Here is a 16,124-nt window from a genome sequence, read left to right as displayed (position 1 = left end):
ATCGGTCTCGAGTTTCTCGCGAGTTGGCTTGTCTCATTTACACTCCTAGCGAAACCCGAGTTTTTCCGCTAGTTCCCATTAATAGAGAGAGTACGTTCATGAAAAAAAATATATATATCTTCAACGATAAACACAATTCTGAATTAAAGAATAATCTACTAGGAAAAATCGCGGACCATAAACCATACAAAATAATGGCTCAGGAAACTTTTTGGGCTTCATGCCTTATTTCGTGGTCAAAATTTAAATGAAGCTGCGTGTATCACTGTTACGCCGCACAAGCCCAGATTCACTTTTTCGCTAACTAGCGAGTGTGTTCGGTTCAAAAATAAGGGCAATCGGTGGAAATGCAATCGTCCGTGTCATTGTCGTCAGCAACAGCCGCAGCTCCATTCGGTGGGGTCAAAAGGTCGGCGAAATCTTCGTTTCCGGTGAAAGCTCTCTATACTCCGACGCCGAGAACCTTCGGCGATCCTTCGGTCATGGCGGCTCCGAAATGGGCTCAGAAGACAATAACCCTCCCTCCTCAGAAACGTGGTTGTCATCTTATAACTCCCAAGGCAAATACTCTTTACTAAGCTATGCTTTTATTTTATTCATATATATATAGAGATCGTGTACCGATTATGCGTACAACAGTAACATCTCAGTGTAATTTAATAATGTCTACGGGCTCCTATATGCTGCTCTATATGGTACTATTCTGGATAGTATAATCGAAAGGAGAAACTGAAATCCCAATGAATAACATCTGATTGAGATTTTGCAATGGCGTTGCTCCAGTTCATTTCCATAGAATTAGGGTTCTATGGAAATTAGGGAAAGGATCTTTTTTTATGAGAGACAAAAAAATGGAGAAGATTCATATTTTATCCACGACTCTTGAGTCTTGTCCAATTTGTCACGATGAGAAATCTGTCATCTTTACTTCTTGCTCATGATCTAATGTCATATTATTAAGGGCTAACTATTCTGTCAATTGACTATGACATGTGGCTCCAACGATTAGAAGAATGTTGATGTGTCAAAAAGATTTTTCATTTGGTTTTCACCCAGTCTTGTAATATTTATATAGCTGCCCTAAAAATCACTAATATTTGTTTGAGTTCTTTTAAAGCAAACAATATCAGTTATCAAAAGTATCACATTCTCTTTGGTCTCTGATTTTGTGAAGATAATTGATACATATTTACTCATGGGTTGTACCAGATCTTGAAGGAAATTGGAGAAGATTTGTCTGGATTTAAATGTGGTCTTGCAAATCTCTTTTGTAAGTTAGCGAACTAAAAAACAAACAACAGATCATCATTAAACAAACATATGCTTTTTTAATAATAATAATAATAATAATAATAATAATAATTGAAAACAGTGCAGCACACGAGTGCATCATTGACCATCAATGAAAACTACGACTCAGATGTCAGGGCTGACACGGAAACTTTTCTCAACAGAGTTGTCCCAGAGGTAGGTTTGTGGTTTTTCTTTTCTTATGATACTAATACTGACACTGACACTGAGCGTTGTTTTGTTTCAGGGAAGATCTGCACCCTGGAAACATACCATTGAAGGTTACTTTTGTACATTCATGATTCATGAATCATGTGATGTGTGCATGTTTCTTGATTTTGCTGACATGGAGTTTGTGTATATGCAATGCAGGTCCAGATGATATGCCAGCACACATTAAGTCATCAATGTTTGGGTGTGCTCTCACGTATGGATGGATATTATATATTAGTTTTTTCTTTTTCTTCTTATGTATGCATTCATCAGTTCCACTTCCACTGACACTTATAAATTGTCAGGATACCAATTACAGATGGACAGCTTAACATGGGAACTTGGCAGGTCAATAGTAAACTCTTGGGTGAAAAAATAATTAATGATTTCTTGATATAATAATATTGGTGGTCATTATTTGATAAACTGATGTGAATGCGTTTTGTGAAGGGGATATGGCTGTGTGAGCATCGTGATGCACCTACTGCACGTAAAGTTGTCATCACCCTAAATGGAATTTAAGCTGCAAGTATTCATAATATATTTTGTGTTTATAAAAAGACTAAATTACGTTTTTGGTCCCTTAGTATAAGCAACTATTGGAAATATAGCCGTTTTGCTTGGAACAATTTTTAAAACAACTTTTTGGGACTAAAATTGAGAAAGCCAGGACCAAAAATGTAATTTACTTTATTATTATTATTATTATTATTATTTTGTCTATGCCTATCATACCTTTGTCTTTGATTGCAGACTTGTGTGAAGATGCTAGCAACATGGAATATAATAATGTATGTAATATAATGGCAAAGGGGCTTGAGATTTGCTTAAGTCATGAATGTGACAAGTTGAAATGACATTAGTGAATGAGGTTGTATGCTTTGTATGTTTTTTCTTTGATAAAAAACTCATGTTGTTGTGGGAAAAGTTAACGCATGTTTGATGCATCTTGTTGCATAAACTTTATTTTATTGTATCAAAATCATCAACTTATTAGGGCTTATGGTTACAAATCTATATAATAACAATGGCAATTAGAAGACATTACAGTTTATATAATCTTAGAATATGAAACCTGTTGTGAATTTTACCATTGGTTGTAAGAACCGTATTGAATTGCAACACCTTCATATGCATTTATCTTTGATTTTAGAGTATTTCAGTTTATTTATTTATACCTTTGTGTAGTGGTAAACATTATGTTTCTTTTGGTCCTAATGTAAGCCTATATGGTAGATTTCTTTTATGCTGTCGTTAACAAGTAATGATGTGTACATGAGTTTTTGTATTGCAAATTTATGCGAGTGTCTTGTGTGCGAGAGTGATACTTGACCCAAGTTAACAAACCTGTACCAGAATGGATGATCTTCATTATCCCTCATAATTACAAATCATGGGCAACCTAATGACTTGTTGGTGGTTGTGAATGGTGTTGAGAAGCCGAAGACAACAAAAGTGTAGAGTTAAGGCATGAAAAGCAAAAGGAACCATGGGACACATTGTGTGTAATGTTTTCAAAAACGAAAGGTTATTATAATGTTTCCGTAACATGTACAAAGATTTTAGAATGAAACGTACATTGAATTTAGTTATGAGGAGGCCCTTTATGCCCTTGGATTCATGGGTAGCTTCCTTCCTCTTTGTACATTACTCTTGCATTTATAAACCATTTCTAACCTTCCTATCAGTTCAGTAGAAAACAACGAGTTTGAAACTTCACTTCGCTACCGTAGGTGTAAGTACATAATAGTTTCAACTTTCAAGTAGGAATAAATGTGAGAAATATATAACATTCTGAACAAACAATAAAATTGTCCTAGTAATACACCCAAAGCATGCTGACATCACATTTCATTGAAAAGAAACAATTATTTCTTCAAGTTCTTTTGCGGGAACTGCAAGAAACACATAAAGTGTGTATGCAATTGCAAACTCTAGATATTCAACAAATAAAATTTCAATGAATGTCATAATTATGATTAACGCAAGAAAAAACAAGATACTTCACTTAATAACATCCTGTGTTCATTTCTTCTTGCAGTATATACTTTTTTTTCCCTTTTGTGAAAAAAAAATCAGAAGGAGAAATTACATTACTATTTTAGAAATGTAAAAAGACAAATAAATTGTACATTGATATTTAAAGTAAAATGCTATTACTGAATGTTATATCACTCAGCTTAAAAGCTGGTATCCTTGCATTTTAGCATCTCAAATAAATAAATAAATAGATAATAATGACATTGAACTTTTGTTTGTAAGTGGTTTGCATCATTAAAATAATATTTTTAACCAGGCTTCATAGGAATTTTCTTTATTTGTGTGCTTATTTGTACAAACAAACTATTCGAAAACAAATGGAAACAATAGTCCATTTTAGGCTTGAAAAGTAAATCCACATCATCACCATGAAATAACAATATAGTGATATACTATGTTTTTTTAGTAACTACATTTTTCCACAAATTCCCAAACGAAAATAAGAAAGCAAAATGTTATAAAAGTTGTTCATTACAAACTTGAAAACCTAATTCTAAACGATAAATAAAAAGAAAGTGCACAAACCACTCACCATTTGATTAACGATTTCTATATCCTTGAAGACTGTTGATCTTAAATTCTCGATCACACATACCAAAAGATGGACTATAAAATATAGATGACCGGGTAATATACCACATAGATCAGGCCATAAGGCTAAATTTGTCAAATACGTGAATAATAATTAAATAAATAAATAAATAAATAAAATAGCATACAAACCCATAAATGTTGATATTATTATTGGCATTTATAAAACAATCATATATTAGTTTGCGTTTACTAACAGTTAAATTTTATTTTATTCACTATGATAGACATGTATATCTATTAGGCCAATTTCAATTATAAAGTGAATTTGGGCCATAACTTGTGAGCCTAAAACAAATGATAATTGGGCCAATATGACGTCAAACCAGTAGGGCGTAAATGAATGGTACATGGCGCCTCATTTTTTAAGCGTCTAAAAAAAACAAGCAGAAAACAAATTTGACATGTGTACTATATCTCAAAATCAAAATCAGGCGATCTTTACCTAGTAGAAGATAAACGTTAGAAGATTAAAGAGACCCATTTAAGAACAAAAAAATAACATCGTGGATTGAATCGCGATGAGAGAATCCATCAATAAGAAATTAATTGGATAAGTTTAATGAATTCTTTTTTGATATTATACGTTAATAAGGAAACGAAGATAAACTCGTGTTTGATGAAAAATCAAAGAAAATCTTTTTTTATATGTTAGAAGGAACTTGCTATGAAAAAATAAAAAGTATTTGAATCTACACATTGATCGAATTCAAGGTTTGAAATCGAAATTTTGTGAATTCCCACTTACAGTATTAAGACACTTAATTGATTTCAGTTTCGATTTCATACAACCAGGCCCGACCTAGGTACCTGGGCGAGTTGGGCAAAGGCCCAGAGCAGCAACCTTGGAAGGGGCATCAAGTTAGGCCTGTTACCTGTAATATGTAAATATTTAACCCAAACTAAAACGTGGCCCAAAGCTTGTAATCTTTAATTAGTTAGGGTGGGCGCTAGATCTGAGAGACGGAGGCACACCAGCAACGCTCGCACGATAGACGAGAATCGCTTCGGTTCTTGAGCCGTTGGGTGTTGGTTGAATGTATTGGGGACGCATAGCATATATGATATATTCGTTTGGCATTAAACTAAAATATATAAATTGATATCGGTGCCCTGTAGATTAGAGAAGATGATGACTCAAGGCTGCCTTCGATTTCAAGCCTCCAGCCATGAAGATAAAAAAAAAGGTAGAAAAATCAATATCCCATCTCCTCCCTCATCAGATTTCTCTTAGATGTGTTATAAATCTAATATGACTTCTTCTTTTAGACGTGTTATAAATCTTATCTGATTTCATAAGTGCAATCTTGATAATTCAATGATTTATGGATACAAGATTTTTGAAGTTTCTTTGGAGACTTGGTAAGCAGAGTTTTGTTTTTTATTATTAGGAAAAGCAGAAATCAAATTTCTGAAATACAGAGTTTTGTTTTTTATTTCTTAAAATCTCAGTTCTTTCTAATTTTCTTATTTATGAATTTCGTTAGTTTAGTGAATCCTTGAATATTGACTTCATTAGTTGCACATTTTTCTAATTCTAAAACTGTTATTCCATATTTCTTAATTCAACAACTTTTAGTTTTTAATTTACTGATTTGTGTTGTTTTTGTTTTATATGTGTTTGCAGACTCAGAGCAATGATGAAACCAAAACAAGAATAAACAACAAAAAAGAAGAATATTGAGTGTCAAGTGTTCTTGATGTTATTTGGAAACCATAAAGATTGCCATGGCTTGTTAAAGTGAAAATAAGGCAATTTGTTTTCTAATTGAAAGGGAATCCCTAAAGTAGTAAAAATACACTTGTTAGTCCTTATAAAACAAAAATAAGATGTGTTTAATTTTTTGTTTTTAAAGAAGTATAATTTTGGTATAGGGACCGAAGGACTTCTCTTTTGACTTTCATGAATAGTTGCTTTATGTTAACCGTAAATTTTGCACATTGAGATTGGAATTTGCTAAGATTTAGTTATAAGCAAAAATAGTTCATGAGTTTGTTGCTGTTACTATCATGTTATTTTTAGTTTTAGTAATTATTATTGTTAATGAAGAAAATTTTCCACTTATTGAAGATTTGGTCTCAATCCTATAAATCCTAAGCTATTGTATTGGTTGCTGCTACTTTTGAAACCTAAATGAGCAAGGGTCCGGTTAATGGAAACCGATTAAAAAACTAGCACAAGTATTTTATTATCTGCATGTTTTTAGTTTTCTTTAAGACGAATATAAAATAAGCGCATTATTTTTTTTTTATCTCGCCCTGGGCATGAAAAACCATTGGACCGGACCTGCATACAACAATCAAGAAAAACTTCAACAATTTCAGTTTCATGCAGACATCTTCTATAAGAAAACAGAAGAAAACGGGAATCAATGTTAATGTGTTATGTGATCATAATTGATTTAAATTGATCAAGAGTACCAATGCTCTGATACCACATTTTAATTATTTCCAGGAATCAATTTATCCCACAATCTTTCTTATCAAGTTGAATACAGATTTCAACATAAACATAAGAGAAAAGAATGTGTACTTGAATGGTCAATTATGATGTTTGGTGTAGGAGATGAAGGCATGATTCCCGTTATGATGTTCCATTTTGCTGGAGATTTACACACACATTTATTTGGTGTTCTTGGGGATTTATTTCTCTGGCAGGTGAAGGAGAAATCGCGTTACTGTATTGTGTATCTTAGAGAACATCTAAAAGGAAATCTAATTACCCATATATACTTTCAATTACTTCCATTAAGGGACACTTAAGAAAGATGGGGTACCTACTATGTCATATTGGCATAGTTACTATCATACTTCCATTAAGTAACACTTAAGAAAGATGGGATACCTATTATGTCATATTGGCATAATTACTATGATAATGCATAAATGTAGTAAATATTAAATAATTATTTCATAAATGGTCATAAGGCCACATATTCGTGGAAATATTACAACAAGTGCTTTGTTAATGATGAACCAAACCTGTCATTAGAATATGTTGAGTTGTTAATATCCAACTATGATCATTAGATTGGGTATATTAAGGTTTCATTTTGTATTAATGAAACATGTTATTGTATTCCAGAAAAAATGGTATTTGTAACATCCGGACTTTTATCAGGTATCGTGTAAATTGTATTTTGTTGATTTGTGAGGGGGACTCGGCGAGTTGGGGCTCAGACTCGCCGAGTAGAGACGCGGATTTGGACGAAGGATCGCGCCTGGACTCGGCGAGTCCAGGATATGGACTCGGAGAGTCTGCGCTGAGTAATGAAACCCTAAATTCTCGGGTTTGAGACTTATTTAAAGGGCCTAATGGCCGTCATTTGTGCCCACCAGCCCCTTGAGCGAAACCCTAATCGTGTGTGAGCACTTGAAGCTAAGTAGGAGGCCATTATTGACCTTGGAGGTGCCATTTTTGCAAGGAAGAGAAGATCTAGCCAAAGGGGAAGCAAGAAGGAGCCATTTCTGTGGGTTAGGAGTCCAGAGCATCATTTTGTGGTAATATATCCGAATTACCTTCTTGTTTGTTGTTGTTTATTTAGATTTAGGGTTTGTTGAACCCTTTCATGGCTAGATTTGGTGCCCTTTTGGTCCCTTATGAGGATGGAACCATAGATCTGGACCCTTAGAGGTCCAGAGAGTCCCTTTACCCAAAGCTTTTTGGGATCAATGAAGGCTTTGGACTGGAATCCCCATGCCTTGGGTCAAAAACGCCATTATTGAGTTATAGGGTGTGTTATGGGCACCAAGATAGGAGCTTTACGTGATGAATCAGTCAAGGGAGGCCAGATCTATAGTTTTTGGAAGCAGATCTGACCTTAGAAGCGAGTTGGAGTGGTTGCATGGCATGGACTTGCCGAGTCTGTTCATCCGACTCGGCGAGTAGCTTGAAGATTGCCTTGGGACTGCTCTGCGAGTGGTCCAAATCGAGTCATGGGTAGACTCAGTGAGTCAGGGTGAGTTGGAGGGGGTGACGAATGGACTGAGTCAAACCTGGACTCGCCGAGTTGTCCTTGAGACTCGGCGAGTTGAGTCGGGGTGGCCCCGCGATTCATTCAGGTGAAACTCGTCGAGTAAAAGGGGGGATACTCGACGTGTAGTAAGAGGATTTCAGAGAGTGGTGAAAATGTCTAGACTCGCCGAGTCTCCTTGGTACTCGCCGAGTTCGGTCAAAGTTGACCGTTGACCGTTGACCAGAGTTGACCTGTGTTGACTCCTTATAAATAGTCAACCTTAGAGATACAAAGTGTTAATTAGAAGCATATAATGTTATAGGAGGATTAGAGCTCGGAGGATCGAGCATGAGGGATTTCCAGGATTCGTGAGATACCGAGATACGCGAGGTGAGTCTTCTCACTATACTATATTACCTTGAGTAGGTAACCTGAGTTATGTGACAGAGTATTGTATGCTATGTATGTTATGTGTTGTACTGCATTATTTCTATGTGATTTATGTAGTGCATGTTTATCAGAGCTAGAACCTGAGGGTTCACAGAGTTTGGGTGCACGGACCCACAGAGTTATAGCCTCGAGTGGCTAATATGTGTTATATGTGGTATTTTGGGGAACTCACTAAGCCTTGTGCATACAGTGGTTGATGTTATTGTTTCAGGTACTAGTGACGATCGCGGGAAGGCGCCGGCTTGATCTGTACACACACACGCTCGGAGTTTTACATTGTGATCTTGGGATTTTGTATTGACCTATTTTGGATAATTAAAATGGTTGTTTGATGAATATTGATGGAATTATGTTTTTATAAAAATTGAAAAATTTGTTTTGAATTTTACGGTGTTACAGTATTCAGGAATATTATTTGTCCGCAAACATTGATAATTTTTTTATTATTAAATTGTAACTTTAGTTTTATAATGTTGGCAATAGCTCCTTATGTTTTATTTGGATTTATGCTGATTTATGGATTACCACATCTAAGCCTAACAAAGTTTGGTGGTTAATGAAATTTTAGTGGAATCCTTTTAGTAAATTGCTTGTATGGAATGATAACTTTTGACTACCATAAATTATTTACAGTCATTGTATATAATGGTATGAATATGAGTGTAACATCCCGATGTAATGCCCCGTTCCTGGAATGTGATTAAATATAGTATTTTTCCTTTTCTTATGGGCTACTCGACGAGTCAATAGCCCTAACTCATCGAGTAGATGTGGGTTTGCGTGCGGAGTTATATGGGGCGACTCGACGAGTCGATATCTCCGACTCGGCGAGTCAGCCAGGATGGATAAAACCCTAATCCTTAGGGTTTGTACCCTATTTAAACGTCCTTATAGTCCCCCATCTCGGCCTCCATCACCTCTAGAGTAGTCTCCTTGAAACCCTAACCCTCCATTGATGATTTTGAGTGATTTCTTACATTTTGAGTGATTCTTGTTGCATTTAGAAGCTAGAGGAAGAATGAGGAAGTAGAAGACTCAAGGAAGAAGAAGTAGATCCGAAATCTACCTCCCATTTGGCATCCTTTCTGGTAATCAAGACCTTAGCTTGATCATTCTCTTATTAGATCTTCATTTATGCTTTGCTTTGTCCCTTTTTGGATCATTCCTAGACTAATCTTGAGTTTGGAGTCCCTATGAGGTTATGGACTTCAGATCTGGACACCCTTGGGCTCTAGGAGCTCAAGGTAGCTACCTTTATTCATTCATGGCCTTATTTTAAACCTTAGTTCTCCATTTTTTTAGTTTAGCTTGATGTTTTAGTTTCATTTTTGGATGCATGCACGTAAAGTTGGCAATTTTACGTGTTATGTTGGTCCTAGAAGTCCAGATATATGAATTAGATGCTCAGAAATCGATTAAGAACATCTGTTTAGTGATAACATGCAAGGACTCGGTGAGTCATTCATCTGACTCGACGAGTCTGGTCGCGTACCCAAAGAATACCCGGATAGTGAGTTAAATAAATAAGTAGAGGGGGAAACTTAGTGAGTTGGGCAGAGCAAGGACTCAGTGATTAAGGGAGTCGGAGGATGAGGGACTCGGCGAGTCATTGAATGACTCGGTGAGTCGAGTCACGAGATATCAGGAATTGAGGATCCAGAACTCGACGAGTCATTAGATGGACTCGGTGAGTAGAGTCAACCTGGAAGTTTGACTATAACCAGGACTTTGACTTTGACCAGGGGGTAAATTGGTCATTTACCCTATGAAGAGTTATCAGTTTTGACTAAGAAGTATCATGGAATTTGTAGTCGGAGGGTCATCGGAGCAGCAGTCAGGGATTCCTCATTCAGGTTATCAGTAGTTCGTCATACGAGGTGAGTTTCCCTTCAGTAGGAACGGGTCTAAGGCACCAAGGCCGGCCTGCGGTATTGTTACACCCCGAAAACCGAAGGTGGAAGCATTTCCGAGGTTGACTCCACGTTGAGTGTCAAATCCAAGGCACATAGTAAGTAAAGTAAACAACCATTACATTACATATTTAATGGTTTACATTTGTTTGAAAGTAACGTTGTACAGGAGTGATACATAGTATATACGAACAAAAGTAAGACGAGTCTTCAACGCACTCCGTCTTTGCCAAAAATGAATCATCGGGTACCTGTCTAATGCGGATCTGAGAATACAAGCAGTTTGAAAATCAGCATAACGCTGGTGAGTTCATAAGCGGTTTTGTTTTCTGAAAATGTACAAGTTCCTTTTTGTTTCTGTTTCTGAAAAAGTTACACACCAAGAAAATCCCATATTTTCTTAAAAGTTGGTTATCAAATCCAAAGTGTAAAGTAAAAGATGTATACTGAAAACATGTTTACCCTTGTAAATTGTAAAGTTTAGTTGTCTAAATCTGTTATACGAATCTAGTTATGTAAGAATATTACCCCAGGAAAATCCCATATTTTCCTAAATGTTGGTTACTAATGTGAAAGATGTATACTGAAAACCTGGTTGTTCTTGTGAGTGGTATTAGTTTTAACATGTATATAAAACTAATGTATGTAAAGTAAACATAGTTACTTGTTCTTTATTATCATTTAGTAAACATAGTTACTTGTTCTCTATACACTCAAGTCACGTTCTCCCTCTAGGAGATTCTAATTACGGGGGCAGTCCTCCACTCACATATCTTTGTGGAGTGTTACCGAGGACTTGTCTCCAATTTATAGGAATAACAAATTTACTATTAATAATATAGAAAGGTACTGATGCAAATGATGATCCTCCACTCGCGTATCTCTAAGGAGTGTTACTGAGGACAAAACAATGTACTATTCATGTTTCAAGTTCAAAGGTTATGCTTTTAACTGATATAATGTGGAAAACCATTTGTGAAAATATAAAATACAACATTTTATAATGTTTTTCACAAATAACACGATAGTGTGTTCTGCAAGTTCAAACTGTTATCTGTTATGATTATCAGTGTAAAAAGCATATGAATTATGGAACGCAACACATGTTAAAACAAGTTTAAAGTACAAGTATTCCTTGTACTTTGCTTGTATTCCCCCTGAAAACAGTGAAAAACATTGAAAAGAGTAGGGGTATGAACTCACCGCTTAATGTAGGGTTCGAGTGTCAACGGATGCCCTGAACGCCTATGGACCCTATTATTCATGTGACGACACATAAATGAGTTAGAACTAAGGTGTTTCATGACTAAACATGATGGGAAAACATCCTTAGGGCTTGGAATTACTAAGAATAAGTGTCCTATGATCCAGACTTAATGATTTATGCAAGTTTAGGGCCAAATATGGGCATTAGAGTGGGTGTATGGTCTTGAAAATGAGTGTGCGACTGGGGAGTGCAGCCAGGAGTGTGTGTGAGGCAGCACACAAGAGTGTGCGGCCGTACAGAGGGTGTATGCGGCCGTATACAGGAGTGTGCGGCCGTACACTCCTCATTTGAGTCCATATGATGATTTTAAAGTGTTTACTCTTCACACTTGGGAGATTTGAATGTATGCTGCCCCCATGTGAAGGTGTGTGGCCATACACCTTCAAGGGATGATGAACATGATGAGTTTTAAGCTTGGGATTCAAGTGTTTACCACCATACTTAGCTTGAAGATGGAGTAGATCACAATTATGAAGCCTTCCAAGTGTTCTTGGTTGATGATTTTAGAGAGAGAAAGTAGAGAGAGGGAAGAGAAACATCCAAATGAATGAATGAAGAGGTATTCATCCATATAAGGGATTGAGTGTGAGGTTGAGGGTGAGTGCGGTTGGGTGTGCGGCCGTACACACAGGTGTGTGGCCGCACACACCTTATTTGGTGTGTTTGGCCCGATTTTGTGATACTAAAGCACTTTCCAACCCTTCCTAGGACTTATATCCAGGTTATACTAAGTCTAGAGCACCCATATGGAACCACAAGATGTAACAAAAGATAATGAACTCAAGTTTTAGTGCTGAAACACAGATCAATTAAATGGTTAGAAGTTTCGGGTTGTCACATTATTCCCCCGTTAGAGGGAATTTCATACCGAAATTCAAAATTAAGATACAAATCATGGATCTGGAAAGAGATGTGGATACTTCTGTTTCATCGAGTCTTCACGCTCCCAAGTGAATTCCGGTCCCCGTTTGGCATTCCAGCGAACCTTCACTATCGGGATGCGGCTTTGCTTCGTACGTTTGACTTCTCGATCCATGATTTCAATCGGTTCCTCCACGAAGTTCAGGCTCTCATTGATCTTGATTTCATCAAGAGGGATCACAAGAGTTTCGTCGGATAAACACTTCTTAAGATTAGCGACGTGAAAGACGAGATGAATGTTGCTGAGTTCATGGGGTAATCGGAGTTTATAGGCTACCGGACCGATCCTAGCGAGGATCTCGAAGGGTACAATGTACCTCGGATTAAGTTTCCCATGTTTCCCAAAGTGTATCATGCCTTTCCAGGGCGAGAACTTCAATAGGATATGGTCTCCAACCTGGAACTCCAGAGGTTTCCGTCGGTTATCAGCATAACTCTTCTGTCGGTCTCATGAAGCTTTCTGTCATTCTCGGATCTGGATGATTTTCACAGTGGTTTCAAGGATGATTTCAGGACCAGTGAGAGCACTGTCGGGAAATCGACTCTTGGCCAGCTGCGTGTCCCCTACCTCGGCCCAGCACAGAGGGGATTTGCACTTGCAACCGTAGAGGGCCTCGAACGGAGCAGCCTTGATGCTGGTGTGGTAACTGTTGTGGTACGAGAACTCGATCAAAGGTACATGTGTGTCCCACGAATTTCCGAAATCATTGAAACATGCCCTAAGCATGTCTTCCAGGGTTTGGATAGTCCTCTCACTCTGTCCGTCGGTCTGAGGGTGATAAGCCGTACTCATGTCTAGTTTGGTTCCAAGAGACTTCTGAAGACACTGCCAAAATTTGGAGGTAAACCTGCTATCTCGATCAGAGATAATGGACGCAGTTACACCGTGCAGTCGAACTACCTCTTGGATGTAGATTCGCGCAAGTCTTTCCATCTTGAACGATTCTTTCATCGGGATGAAGTGAGTGGACTTGGTCAAACGATCAACAATTACCAAAATGGTATCATACCCACTCGGACATTTGGGTAACTTGGTGATGAAATCCATGGTAATCATCTCCCATTTCCACTTGGGTATCTCGGGTTGCTGGAGCAGTCCCGAGGGTTTCTGGTACTTGACTTTCACTTTGGCGCAAGTCAAGAACTTGCCCACGAATGTAGCGATCTCGGCTTTCATGTTTAGCCACCAGTACTGTTTCTTGAGATCTAGGTACATCTTGTCTGAACCTGGGTGAACAGATTATCTGGTGTTGTGAGCTTCTTCCATGACAATCTCCCTAAATCCTCCGGACTTTGGAATCCAGATTCGGTCCATGAAACAGTAGACTCCATCACCTCTGATCTCAAGTTTCTTATCCATTTCCCTTAAGGCTTCACTCAATTTGTTCTCGGGTTTGAGGGCTTCTATCTGGGCGTCTCGGATTTGCATGGATAAATTGGAATGGATAGTCATCGTCAGGGGCTTCACTTTTCGGCTTGAACTTTCCTTCCGGCTAAGGGCATCTGCTACCATATTAGCCTTGCCGGGATGGTAGCGGATCTCGCACTCATAATCGCTGAGTAACTCTACCCATCGCCGTTGCCTCATATTTAGGTCCTTTTGATTGAGGATGTGCTGCAGGCTTTTATGGTCAGTGAAGATCGTACACTTGGTTCTGTAGAGATAATGTCTCCAAATCTTCAGTGCAAAGACTACAACTCCTAATTCCAAGTCGTGCGTGGTATAGTTGACCTCATGTGATTTCAACTGTCTTGAGGCATAAGCAATCACTTTTCCTCTTTGCATAAGCACACAGCCTAAGCCTTGATTAGACGCATCACAATAGACAACAAAGTCTTCTGTCCCTTCGGGTAGGGACAGAATTGGCGCGCTTCACAAGGCTTGCTTTAATGTCTGGAACGCTGATTCTTGTTTTTCACGCCAACAAAAGGTTACACCTTTTCGTGTTAGAGTGGTTAGGGGTTTGGCGATTTTGGAAAATTCTGGATGAATCTCCGATAATAGCCGGCGAGGCCCAAGAATTAACGGATTTCTGTGGGTGTCTTTGGTGCCGACCAATTCTCTATCGCTTTAATCTTGGAAGGATCCACATGAATACCCTCTTCGCTTACCACATGACCGAGGAAAGTTACCTTCCGAATCCAGAATTCACACTTGGAAAATTTTGCGTACAGCTTCTCGGATCTAAGGGTTTCCAACACTAACCTCAAGTGTTGCTTGTGGTCTTCTTCACTTCTGGAGTAGACAAGGATGTCATCAATGAACACGATGACGAACTTGTCTAAGAAGGGATGGCACACCCGGTTCATCAGGTCCATGAACACTACTGGTGCGTTGGTTAGACCGAAGGGCATCACTACGAACTCGTAGTGTACATATCGAGTTCTAAAAGCTGTTTTGGAAACATCACTCTCCTGAACTCGTAGCTGATGGTACCCTGACCGAAGGTCTATCTTTGAGAAGTAGCTAGCTCCCTAAAATTGATCGAAGAGGTCATCTATTCGCGGAAGAGGATATCGGTTTTTTATGGTCAACTTGTTCAACTCACGGTAGTCGATACATATCCTAAAGGATCCATCTTTCTTCTTCACAAACAAAACCAGAGCTCCCCAGGGTGAGGAACTCGGTTTGATGAGCCCTTTGCTGAGTAACTCGTTGAGTTGGCTAGATAACTCCTGCATTTCTGCTGGAGCTAAACGATATGGAGACTTGGCTATGGGGGTAGCTCTAGGAATTAGGTCAATACGAAATTCGACCTGACGTTCAGGAGGAATTCCTGGGAGCTCTTCAGGAAAGACATCACGAAAGTTGCAGACTTCGGGGATGCTCGCGAGGTCTTTAATTTCCTTTTTCTCATTGATGACATGGGCTAGGAATGCTTGGCACTCCTTTTGCAAGAGTTTCTGAGCTTTGATGCAGGAAATGATGCGAAGATTGGAGCTGAGTTTATCGCCATAGATTATGAGAATTTGACCCGAAGGAAGGTTGAGACGGATGGCTTTTTCATAGCAAAGGATATCAGCATGATTAGGACTCAACCAATCCATGCCAATGATAACATCAAAGCTCTTAATGGAGACTGGCATAAGATCGATGGGAAATGAGTGATCGTTCAGGGTAAGGGTACAACCTATGAATACATCGCTAGAGCTTTCTTTCTCACCGTTAGCCATATCGACGGTAAACGCTTCGGTTAGTGGTTGGGGGTTAGGTTTTAGATTATGTTTGAACGAATGACTAACAAAACTTCTTTCAGCACCCGAATCGAAAAGAATACTAGCATATGAGTTGTCGAGAAGGAACGTACCCGAAACAACAGTGGGATCGGCGACTGCCTCCTCCCATCCCATGGCTAGGACTCTCCCTGTGTTATTAGTTGTCGCCTTCTTGGGGCAGTTCCTCTTGTAATGCCCAACTTCTCCATAATTGTAGCAGGCTTGACCAACACCTGCTCCAGAAGATTGGTTGGCTGACTGGGCTGGTGT

General features: G+C 38.3%; 1 protein-coding gene across 4 annotated transcripts; it reads left to right on the top strand.

The window, feature by feature from the left end:
- The first annotated feature begins 245 nt into the window (after positions 1-245).
- LOC145030560 (secondary thiamine-phosphate synthase enzyme) lies at positions 246-2,506 on the top strand. Of its 4 annotated transcripts, none has more exons than XR_013676630.1 (8): positions 246-560; positions 1,210-1,270; positions 1,373-1,467; positions 1,538-1,571; positions 1,663-1,717; positions 1,809-1,870; positions 1,954-2,028; positions 2,257-2,450. XR_013676630.1 is itself a non-coding variant. In XM_078978914.1 (8 exons), exons 1-7 carry the CDS (start codon positions 348-350, stop codon positions 2,023-2,025), a joined length of 573 nt encoding a protein of 190 aa, XP_078835040.1. In that variant the 5' UTR covers positions 247-347; the 3' UTR covers positions 2,026-2,032; positions 2,257-2,506. The 4 variants fall into 4 exon arrangements, 2 of the variants coding, with proteins under 2 accessions (XP_078835040.1, XP_078835039.1); XR_013676631.1 differs by having other exon boundaries at positions 1,954-2,032; XM_078978914.1 differs by having other exon boundaries at positions 247-560; positions 1,809-1,851; positions 1,954-2,032; positions 2,257-2,506.
- Positions 2,507-16,124: the final 13,618 nt, after the last annotated feature.

The sequence above is a fragment of the Lactuca saligna genome, chromosome 2 (assembly GCF_052625555.1).
Source record: "Lactuca saligna cultivar CGN05327 chromosome 2, ASM5262555v1, whole genome shotgun sequence".
NCBI lineage: Eukaryota > Viridiplantae > Streptophyta > Magnoliopsida > Asterales > Asteraceae > Lactuca > Lactuca saligna.
This window is presented reverse-complemented; position numbering and strand designations above follow the sequence as displayed.

Coding starts and splice junctions, on each gene's coding strand:
- LOC145030560 (XM_078978914.1), top strand. CDS start 348: ATGCAATCGTCCGTGTCATTGTCGTCAGCAACAGCCGCAGCTCCATTC. Junction 1,271..1,372: donor TGGTCTTGCAAATCTCTTTT/GTAAGTTAGCGA, acceptor AATTGAAAACAG/TGCAGCACACGAGTGCATCA. Junction 1,468..1,537: donor TCAACAGAGTTGTCCCAGAG/GTAGGTTTGTGG, acceptor GTTTTGTTTCAG/GGAAGATCTGCACCCTGGAA.